At 35.4% G+C, this 12,455-nt stretch overlaps 1 protein-coding gene across 2 annotated transcripts in view; it reads left to right on the forward strand.

The window, feature by feature from the left end:
- kcc (solute carrier family 12 member kcc) overlaps positions 1–12,455 on the forward strand; it is a 590,870-nt gene that overhangs the window by 522,783 nt on the left and 55,632 nt on the right. For both annotated transcript variants that reach the window (XM_067145914.2, XM_067145915.2), the window contains exon 15: positions 8,092–8,199. In XM_067145914.2, the coding sequence (XP_067002015.2) occupies positions 8,092–8,199 (108 nt within the window). The remainder of the gene's footprint in view (positions 1–8,091; positions 8,200–12,455) is intronic.

The following is a 12,455-nucleotide window of genomic DNA, read 5'->3' on the forward strand; positions in this document are numbered from 1 at the left end:
TCATGAATATGACGACAGTCAAATGGCTCTGAAAGACAAAGCACAGCATCTGTTAATAACACAGATGAAATCAGTTTGGAAAATAAACATGTCACACTGCCACTGTCCATAGAATCACACTGCTGCATGTACTTCCTCCTTTACCCCAAAGTTCAGTACTTGTCAGTGTAATTATATACTCTGAAGGTACACAGATTGCTAGAGTTTTACAGCAATAAAGTAGGGAGATCTGTACCTAACTTGCCTAAATATTATATAACCAGACCTCATCCAGAAATTGTATGAATATTTGTCCAACCCTTGTCCCATTTCTCTACAGGTCTGGTATGAAGTGAGATGAATTTCCATAGAGAGTTTTTATGACAGGATACCCTTTCTGACGACAACCTCATCAGAGGAGTTAATGAGATGAAATGAATGACAGGGTTTATGTTAGTAGGAAGGGGGAGAGTGAAACCCGGTGCAGGCACATAGCCTATCCCTGTCGAATAGCAACAAAGGGTCTGCTCAAGGCTTAACATTGCCATCCGATGGATGAATCGCCATCAACAGCATCGTATGCCCTCCCTCCATATGAGCACTGTGGACAGGTTTGGAACTGAATCTAGGCTTTTGGCATGCAATTTCATCTATGAAGTATATATGAAAGTTCTTGCCTTTACAATGACTCATAGTATAGAAAATTTATTTTTGATATATTGTGGAGTAGGGCTATAATGTGTGTAATAAGTATTTTTCCCCCTCATTTGTCTCAGGTACAAAAATTAACATTTCCATGACTATAGTAATGTCAGTAGTGAAGAAATCCAAGAGGATTGATTGAATGCCAAATAGGAATTACAAAACTGAAACAGGTGGATCATTTAAGGTACTTAGGATGGGTATTCTCCCAAGATGGTAGTATACTAAGCAATACTGAATCAAGTTATCACAAAGCTAATATAGTGACCTCACAGTTTTATCAACGGGATTTTATAAAAAGGAGGTTAGCTCCTGGGTGAAACTATCTTTGCATTGATCTGTTTTTTAGACCGGCACTACTGTGAAAGTTGGATGGGCTCAGGCTATGTTATTCATAAATTGGAAATAATGGACAGGAAAGTAGCGAGAATGATTGTAGGTATAAACAGGTGGGAACAATGGCAGGAAAGTACTCGCAGTGTGGAGATAAAGGATAAATTAGGAATTAACTCGCTGGATGAAGCTGTACATATTAACCAGCTTCAGTGGTGGGGTCATGAGATGCGAATGGAGGAGGATGGGTTACCTAGGAGAATAATGGACTCAGCCATGGAGGATAAGAGGCGTAGAGAGAGAGAGACCAAGGTGGTGATAGTTAGACTTAGTGTTTAGTAGTTTAACGATATGAAGTGTGGGACTAAACAAGGCCACAGAGAAATAGAGAATCCTAGTGACACATAGTTAATTCACTGAGGCTTGCAGACTGAGTGCTGGAAAGCATAACAGTCTGTAAAGAAGTATATATATATTGTGCCCGTAACATGGTTAATAGTTATCTGACGGAAACACTTACCCTAGCTCAATCGTGGAGAAATAAGGGAGAGATCGAGTAATGATTAGTCCTAAATGATTCTGGCATGCACATAACGTATTGTCGTAACACGTAGAACATACAGAGGATACAGGAAATGTCACTGATGAAGACTATTAAACTCACAGAAATAGCTTTCATTTCACACATTTATTCAAATTAGGCCATGTCAAAAAAAAAATCGATGGTAATGAACCATGATTGTTACTTTACTTGCTGAGGTTATGTGACTGGAACATTACAAAATCAACAAATTCAGGCAAATGGAGTGGTTCATCAGTATTAATTCCCTAATTTTCCTCACACATTTTAAATATTATCTTCTGTTTCTTTGAAAATTAATTTTACAGTAAATCTTTGGAGAAGTCTCGTTCCAAAAGCTCTAATCGAACATCTGCTAGTTCCCAAAATATTTTGGAATATTGAGAAAAGAATATCTTAAATACTGAAATTAACATCTGATATTAACATATTATGTAGTAAAATCTCGATGAAAAAATGAAATTACCTCCATTAAGAAAAAATAACATTTACATGATCTGGTTGGATATTATTCACTGCATAAAAATGTGAATTTTGCAAAATAATTAGACCCATTTGTTGAGATTTGAACATTGCATGTTCATTAAAATTAATTAATTCAACAAAAATTAATCTTCTGTGCTTCACAAATTATTTACAAGGCAGACACAACAACATTGCTACCGGGCGAGTTGGCCGTGTGCGTAGAGGCGCGCGGCTGTGAGCTTGCATCCGGGAGATAGTAGGTTCAAATCCCACTATCGGCAGCCCTGAAAATGGTTTTCCGTGGTTTCCCATTTTCACACCAGGCAAATGCCGCTTCCTTCCAACTCCTAGGCCTTTCCTATCCCATCATCGCCATAAGACCTATCTGTGTCAGTGCGACGTAAAGCCAATAGCAAAAAAAACAAAACAAAAAAAAACAAAAACATTGCTTTCCTGAAAAATCCACAATGATGGAGCACTTATAACACTAATCACATGGACAAATACTAAAAAAATATTACAATAACATAAATACCATCTTAGCTAACTATAACCATACCGTCTAACTACAAATCGTGCAAATAACGCAAAAAATCCACAAATACATAAACATTTGTGTATTTACTCTTCTTTTAGATCAAAAATGAGTCTATTTAAGTTTATTGGCATTGTTATTATTTTGTAAAAAGATTATGAACAACACATTTGGGGTTAGCTTTACAAAAAGAAGTGAAAAATAAACTAGAATGAATTACACATCTTACGGCATTAAAAAAAAATCATGACCCACATCATGACCAGAACTGTGACTCTTATTTTAGCCTATGAAAACTCGCTCAACAAATGGCAAAAAAAATATTTGATGATAATAAATTATAACCTCATCAAATTCACATCATATTAACTCTGTCAAGAAGACATTGGCTAGGTAAATGCATTTCTGTTCGTCCATGGGCAATTTATATCAACGAAGTGCCTTAAACTCTATCTCTGCCAACAACTCACATGGTAACTTCCCACAAAGACATACTACTTAAAGCATAGCATAGAATTCCTTTAATACAGCTCCCAAATATCATAATTCCAATGCAGTAGAAATATATATTTCGACGACATCATTTAACTCATATATTGGGAACATTTAGAAACAACGTGAACGTCACACTCAATTCAGTACTCATGTGTCTCCCATAAACATATGGCACAAAAATCAATTATTTACTCGCATTATTTTTATGCTTGGCCCTAAGGATGTAACATCATTATCATCAACATTATTATTGTTATCATCATCATCATCTTCCTTCCAAGTATTGGGCCATGTGACCCGTTACGGTCTTGCATTTTACTTTTTGCAAGACTTGAAAGCAATCAAATGTCCTTCCGACGGGTTGCTAGCCTGAAGGAAGTATTATTATTATTATTATTATTATTATTATTATTATTATTATTATTATTATTATTATTATTAGGTCCTGTCATCTCATTAACTAGAAACAGAGTTCATTTGTGATGACTTTAAATCATGTTAAACCACCAAGTTCAGATTGTTCTAAAACACTGGAGTTTAATCCTTATCTATAAGTAATTTAACAACCCAAAATAAATTAATCACACATCTAATGATTTATTTGTTGACATTTAAATGAATTTAGACATGTTAAATTTAATTGTAGAATTTTTAAGGCCTGAGTTAGCATCATCTCGATAACTAGAGATTATTTTAGGAAGAATGCCACAAGAGCATAACTGTACCTGTCACTGTATCAAAATTCATTTTGAAGAAAATAATAAACTTATCCACCTTCTAACAAGAAAATTTAGAAGAATAAAATAAGGTGAAGCTTCCTAATAAACATCAATGGTGATAATTCTCAGCCATGAGCGTATGTTATTTAACATTAACAAAATTGAACGAATGTTCAAATCTACTGTTCTACAAAATTAAGAAAATCAATGAGTCGACTTATCTTTTTCTGGAAAACTGGAACCAGGAACCTGGAGATTCACTCTTTTAGTGAGGTTGGTTGCTGGTTGGGATGATGTTGTCCTTCACATCTTGGCTGTTATCACTTTAAGCTGATATTTTATAGGCTTCAATCCTATATGCGAAATCTGTGTAGAATCCAGCGAATCCCTCATCGAACATAATGAGAAGTAGTGTGATCCTCTTCACAAAACGTTGAAATCCTTGGTGGTAATAATATTTCTGACCATATCTGAAACTTGAACAAAAGGTTTTAGAATGTGTATTGTAGCCTATTCCACATCTGACAAAATTAAACTGTACGTAACTGCGAGTTAATGATGGTCTGTTGAATGTGCTGTCTTGTTGCTAGTCTGGAGAGTGATAATAGAATGATGAGCACCACCAGTATGAGAACGAGAAGTAATATCTCCTCACATATGTAGGTTACCTCGAGTCACGTGATTGCTGAAAGTTCCAACTGAGTTCCTAAAATATGTTATGACTTGTCATCACTTTAAAATTCAAAATTGCCTCACAGAAAAATAGTTTAGTTATTATTCATTGACACCAAAATATTAATTTAAATCACATAATTCATTCATCTAATAATTCACATGTGGATTACATGTTCTTCCAGTCTCGCATCAAGTATATTTAATTTATTGTATGTAGTCCACATACAGCGGATTGACATTCTAAAATTGAGCAATCAGTACATACAAGGCCACTAGTGAAATGTGTCTCATAAAAAAACAATATAAAAAACAGTTCTTTGATTTCCTTGCTGCCCGAGTTAGTTCAAACATCTCCAACTCTCTAAGTGATACACTCCACCTAACACAGGTCTGTCCAACGTTCGTTTCTACGCGAGCACGTTCACACGATAACTAAGAGTATGCGGTCGCCAGGTACGATTCCACTAATTCGACTACTGTTATCGGTACTACAACGACTATATAATAATAATAATAATAATAATAATAATAATAATAATAATAAATCTAGAATTAAAAATTATATGAAAATATATTTACTCACATAATTAATGTGAAATCTGGCACTGCATGCTCGCTGCAAGTTGAGGAAAGTCTGGTGTGTAACTGGAATAGGCTGCTCTTAACGCGTCATCCAGGTGTGAGTCTATCAGGCAGGATCGGTATTTGTTTTTTATTATGTTCATAGTCGAAAACGCGACTTCACAAAGATAGGTTGAACCAAAACAAGATTGCATCTTCAGAGCAACACTGCGGGCAATGGGATATTTTTCACCGTCCACCAGAGTCCAGAAATTGCCACATGTTGCGTAGGAGAATTTCAAAGAAAGGTCTGACTGAAGGCTTAAAATTTCCATTTCTAATTCTTCAGGATTATAATTTTCGGATATTTCACACACCCTCCTTCCAAGTTCACAAACATCAACAGAAGCGAAGGGATTATTGACAAACATGATCACTGGTTCAAGCATTGAAAACTGGCTAAATCTGCTACCAAATTCGGGCCCAAAAGTTTCAAGACGTTTAGCAAGAGATTAAAAATCACGCTTGCCGCCATTTACTGTATCTGCCATAGATTTCAAATTTGGAAAATGTGAAAGGGAATTTCTATTTAAATGGACAATCCATACCTTAAGTTTCTTTTCAAATGCATTGACAATACTTATCATACCTGAAATATTATGATCTTTTCCTTGCAATTCGAGATTTAACTCATTTAATTTTGAGGTGATGTCTGCCAAGAATGCTAATTCGATTAGCCAAGATATATCATCAAGTTCGTGATAATATTTCCCAGGAGATGATTTCATAAAGTCTCGTATCTCATCCAAAAGGCAGCAAAACCGTTCGAGTGTTTTTCCCCTACTAAGCCACCTTACGTCTGCATGAAGGATGACGTCACCATACTCCGAATCGGACATACTTAAAATATTTCTGAACAATCGATGACGAGTAGATGACGATCTTATATAATTCACAACATGAGTTACAATTTTCATGACATGATCAAACTTTAAAACCTTTGCGCATAAAGCTTCTTGGTGAATAATACAATGATAAGAAAGAAATTTTGGAAATGATTCATCCTTAGCGCAAAGAGAAAGAAATCCATTATCTCTACCAGTCATAGACGGTGCCCCATCTGTTGTCATAGCGACAAGCTTTGACAGTGGTAAGTTACTCTCTTTGGTGAATTTAACGAAAGCATTAAATATGTCTTCTCCCCTAGTAGTCCATGAAGTGACAATAGCTTGACAAATTCTTCCTTTACTGTAAAATCATTAAAAACCATTCTAGCAAATACACACAACTCAGCAGTGTCATACATACCAGCACTTTCATCAAACTGGAGTGAAAAATGTTCACACGATTTCAAATCCTGATGTAACTGAGATTCCATATTATTAGAAATCTGTTCAACCCGCCTAGCAACAGAGACAACTGAAGTCCTTTGATTGAAGATATCAATTCAGATTTATCTTTGTGAGATTCAAACAGAGATTCAGCGGCATTTAGCATAGCTTCTTTCACTACTTCCACATCACTGAAAGCTTTTTTCCTTTTAGCTAGGACGTAACAAACTTTGTAAGAAGCTATTGTCACGTTACGCGTTTGCTGAACTGGCTTCTTAAACGCACATTGTTGCAATGCTAATTTAGATTTTAGGTCTTTCACTTTGTGTTTTCTTAGTTCAGAATTAAAAGGAAATTCACTGTCAATTTTTTTGTGATTAGTCAAAAATGTCGCTGTACATTACTTCTTTTAGGAACAGACACGCTAGCATTACACAATAAACACACAGACTTTCCTTTGTTTTCAATAAAGCAATACTGGTCCTCCCATTCACTGTTAAGGTTATCATTTCTTTGCATTTTAGCCATATTAAGAAGAGTTATTTTTAATGAAATATAACTGATTATAAACTGAATAATTTAAAGTTTAAATATTAATGAAAAAAAGCACACGAAACATGTTGAATGTACAAATTATCACAACACAAGGCACTCAAAACGTATTCCATAAGCTCTGCATAAGCTCACAAATAATACTGAATGTTCGCCTGAAAGCTAGCAACTGGGAACATTCCAATTGCAAGACTTTCATAAATCGTTTGTTCATTGTTTACGGCACAGCTTTGTTGGGATTAAAGTTACTTTGTAGGCAAATTGGGTGTCCCATTGTCGTCCTGGTGAAACTCTGTCATGGTAGGTAGTTTATGGCATTGCAATCAAGTGAATCATAAGGAAGCGGTTCTGTTTGGCAGAATAAATATGCGGCTATATTTGGCTCCGTGAGTAGAGAGGGCCTTATACCTGGCGCTAGCCCCCCATAGTGAGAGGTTTGTGGTGGATTTCCCTTTGTCGCAACTACTTACATGTCGAATAGCTCTCTTTCTGAACCTTTCTTCTACCTCTTCACTAATTGCGGACATGAGTCAGTTAGGCCTAGATCACATTTATGGCTTACTCAAAGCTCTTTGTACGAATAACAAATTTCCTGGCTTTGAGGACGGTATTTTTAAGAGAAAAGTAATAATATTTATTTAAATGCAAAAGTATTGTTTTCAAATATTAAGTAAAATTTCATTTGGAAATTAATTGCGAAGGGCGCCATAAAAGGGCACCTCGGGCGCCGCGTTGGACAGGGCTGACCTAACATATATAAGGCACAAAGATGAAACCAGCACAGTATGTATGTATGTACAGTATGTAGTATGTATGTATGCTAATTATCTCACAATTGTTTCTTCTCATAAATCTTACTTAAGTGTAAAAAGCAGCAATTTTTCTTTCTATCTTCCTTCCTTGTTAATGTTAAGAATAATTCCTTTGTTAAGGTGTCTTTATAGCAATTTCCTGAGAGAGTTCATTAATGCCTGACCAAGTTCAGTTCAGTTGAGCTGTACCAGTTGTATGTTTTCAGCACGTTACTATTTATTTCATCAAGCTACTCCATAATTGCATCATTTATCTTGTTTTATTACCTTCTTTTTATCACAATGTTTGATTGCAGTACTTGTATTAGTAAATATTAAATCAGTGCATTAAATATCAAATGTTTATTTCCAGATGGATAGTGATATCTCGGCCTATACATATGAACGCACACTCATGATGGAACAACGCAACCAAATGTTACGAGAACTGCGACTCAATAAGAAGGAAAGCCTTGGTGTTGTAAGTATCTATACAGTACTTCTTGACGTATTGATTTTAAATTACTCAGAATAAATCAGTCCTTAGGTGACTCCACTACTTGCTTGAGATACAATGCAAGTTTCAAAGAACACCTTCAACTTTAATAATTTTATTCCCTCAGGTTTGTAATTCAAGAATGAATACTTCTTTGTAATTAAAGTAATTTTGAGTTACTATTTGTTTTAAAATTAAATATGCTAGGTGGGCCATAAGTCAGTGTATTTATCATCATCATAATCAGTTCAGGCCTGAACTATTCTAGCAACAGTCTTTTCATGCTAAATAGCAAAATTTCTTGTTCTTACTCTGTAAGTTTGTAGAATCAGGCTTTATAAAAGATGGAACACCACCTTCACTTTAGACAAATATTAAACTCTGTTAAATCTGTGAAGTGGCAGTGAGGAAACAAGCCTTCTGCACAGGTTGGACCAAGATGTAGTCATCACGAAAGGAAAAGAATGGGAGACGAAATATAGCATGTTGATGCTACACATTTGACTTTTGGTACTAAAATAGAGAACATAGAGAGTAAATAATTATCAACAATCCAGTGTCGACCACAAGAAAGTCTGTGAAGTCTTTTAATCCCACCTGGGTGTCACTGTTTTCTGTGCTCAGCACTCGCTCAGTATCTATGTCAATTATCAGTATAAAATTAAAGGTTAGGTGTATGTTTTTGTAAATATTGATTATGGAAACAATAATTACAGCTTTCATAACAAACTTAAGGGGAGTCATGACTGAAATTTTGAACTTTTACAATTTACTACTTATCAAAACCAAATTAATAAGGTGTAGCCCCACACAAAATTTGAAGTTGATTAGTTAATTGGTTGCAAAGTTATTGACAGATAATTTTATTTTTTAAATATTGCATGGAAAATGCTCCTTTGGCAAAGTTTTCAGTTTTGTTTTGGGCTATAATTTGGCAGACTTGTCAAAAATACTCATATATTTAAGAACAATTCTGGGTTTTGCAGTCAGGTGTAAACTATTGGAGATATTTCTTTTTTAATTTTTTTATTATGCATTCAGTAGGCAAAAATCTAGTTTTATGCTATTTCAGGTGTAAAAATATAAAGGTAGTATTCATACAAAACTACCTTTAATTCCTGTATATATATCGGGCGAGTTGGCCGTGCGGTTAGGGGCGCACAGCTGTAAATATGCATCCGGGAGATAGTGGGTTCGAACTCCACTGTTGGCAGTCCTGAAGATGGTTTTCCGTGGTTTCCAATTTTCACACCAGGTAAATGCTGGGGCTGTACCTTAATTAAGGCCACGGCCACTTCCTTCCCATTCCTAAGCCTTTCCTATCCCATCGTCTCCATAAGACCTATATCATTCTCTGAAAATTCCAGGTGAATCCGATAAGAACTCTGCATCGCAAAGGGCTGAGAAAATTTTAAGGTAGATGAAATGCAAGTTAAAATTTTAAAACACATACTTGCTTTAAAACTGCCCTGGACTGTAAATTACTCCTTCAGATGTTTTTCTCCTCTTATGCACAGCATAGGCCTACATATTCCAGTGGTATGAATGAAATGGTAGTCCAAAAGAACTTTGAAGCTAATTTTGTGAGAGAAAGGTGTGGGGCTTGCTCTATATACGCCGAACTGCTACCCTTTAAAATCCGGCATTTAGAACTTTAAAAAGTGGCATTAGAAAAAAATTGATAATGGGATTTGAAAGAGGAAGATTTGGTAGATTTTTAAAATTGAAAATTTTATTTTTTGGTCAAAAATCGCAAGATTTCAGTCATGACTCCTCCTTAGCATGACTTTATGTGACTTCACAATGCTGAGAAATCCATTCAGAATTGATAACAAAAATTTAAACAAAGACGATTTAAGTCTGTAATTTTGAAAACTCGTCAACTGTAACTGTGACATATCAAGATTTTATTATGATCAGGTGATGCATAGCCATCTTGATATAGAAGCCTGCTACCAAGAGTTGTGACGTCACACGCTTAATACTAAGTCTTCGTTGTCACGTGTAATTCCTATACTACTGTTACGATACCTTTTATCATAATAACATAACAAAAAAAATGCAACAATAAACCTGTAAACACATAACATTGAAGAAGCATTATCAAAAGAAATTACATACAAATACAGAAATATGTGCACTCAACATATGTTGCATATCAAAATTATTCAAATGAAGACTACTCAACTGGACTGTACAATGCTAGTCGCTAGGCGAATTGTTATCTCTAAACATAATGTCATTGTTTTATGCTTGTTCGAGCACATGATGCTGTTGTTACTCTTGATTATTTATGAATCACTGTTAAAACATATTTCTCAAAATGTGACAGATCTTGGACACAACACTAATTAATTCTACACCACACACCCACGCTTGTCACCGAAATTGGCCAGGTTCTTCAGCTTTCATTTTCAATACTGTACATCCCTATGCTTTCCACTGTGCTGTGATATATATGACGACTGCTCAGCACCATCAATTAATTTTGGCTTTTCCCTTGACACAGTTGAAACGAAACCATCTGGTCTTTTTGCTGTGTCTACCCGAATGATATGATTTTTTAGAAAAAGGTCTAATACAGAGACAGGCATGTTTACTGGGTTCAAAATTAGCTCGGTGTATAGCATGAATCCATTCATTTCGTTCTCCTTATCAATAGAAAACGCAAATGTTGACATTGCCCCTTCCTTATTTGAACGGTAATGAAAGTATACGTACAACCAGGCACACTATACGTTCATCCCATATAGGAAAGAGGAACACATTGTAATACTAATTGTAATGAAATAATTAAACAATAAGCTTTAAAGTACGTTACATAATTTATTATAGTTCAGTGGTTTTATGTAACCTATCACATAACCTAGCAATGCTTCCCAACATCAGGCTGCTCAAATTACAATTACACATGCTATTGCTGAAAACACAGGTTTCACCGATGCATTTTCGTACAATTATCCCTTCAAAACATCAATGAACACCTTTAGTAATTTTGAAATAACAACAACGTGCTAGCAAACCATCATGAAAACAAGACTCATGCTTCCATATCGAAGCACTAAAAGTGTGACGTCATCCGTGTGAACTGTCAAGTGTAGCAGGCCAGAACTACCTATCGAGTTGGCCATGGATGACGCATTTCAGTTTTTCAGAGTTTAAAAATCAAGGTTTGTTGCAGAAGGCCAAAAAGTGTTGTTTTTTTTTTTTTTTTATGGATTTAAAAATCTAAAGCACTGAACATGTAAATAAAAATATTGTATACCACTCTTAAATACCAAAGCAATGTAGCTATAATTTGGTGTGGTTAGGTTTCAAATTCATCTGCACCCCTCCCCCCTTCCCTCAGTTTTCTGTCAACATTCAAACTCAAGTATCCATTCTTTTGAATCATATACTAAGTACTACTCAGTTCAGGAGCAGACAGAGAACATACCATAAATAAATGAAACTTTTTAACATGTCAGTTTCAAGCTACAACATTCCTTCAAATCCAGTTGAACAATTTTTGAAAATTTGTCATGTTGCAACACTTCATTTCATTATTTTAGTCTTTTTCTAATTTCATTTATCAGTTTCTGTTACAAAAACATGTCTGAATTGTGTTTTGTGGGTGTTATTTAAGTTTGCGATATGATTATTACACTTTAGAGAAGTGCTTTGTTTTAATAATGCTATTATAATAAGCCAATAAAATATACAACTCAAATCAACTACTGGGTGATCCGCTAATGAAACCTGAAGTAGTGGCAAATGCGAAGACTGCATTGCCCCTCAGCATCGTCTGTTTGTCCTCGATATACAGTACCACTGAATGATATCCACCAGAGAAACACTGGTAGTGAAAAGGATCAACTTATAGATACACTAATGGAAATGGAAGTTGACTTCTTTCAGTTGATGGCAGTGCTTTGCTCCAAAAGATGAAAAGATCAGATTGGGGTGCTCATCCAGAAAACAACAGCCTTGCACTGGCAGTTTGCTTCTTGGCTGGGAATATGCCAGCCACATATGGCATTAATCTTCCCTCACCAAGACGGCTGATGATGCCCACAACAAAATATGCCGACAGGTTTCAGAGTATCTAAAATTAACCCATAGATCAGTGTTATATTCCCTTGGAGGTATAGCTGAAATATGGAGAGGTCAAAAATCTCCATCTCCTCAGCTCAGCATGGTAAGAGTGAAAAGCTACATCCCAGTGGTTCAGACTCCACATAACACTGTAATTGTTTGTTTGT

This window comes from Anabrus simplex, chromosome 4 (assembly GCF_040414725.1).
Source record: "Anabrus simplex isolate iqAnaSimp1 chromosome 4, ASM4041472v1, whole genome shotgun sequence".
Lineage (NCBI taxonomy): Eukaryota > Metazoa > Arthropoda > Insecta > Orthoptera > Tettigoniidae > Anabrus > Anabrus simplex.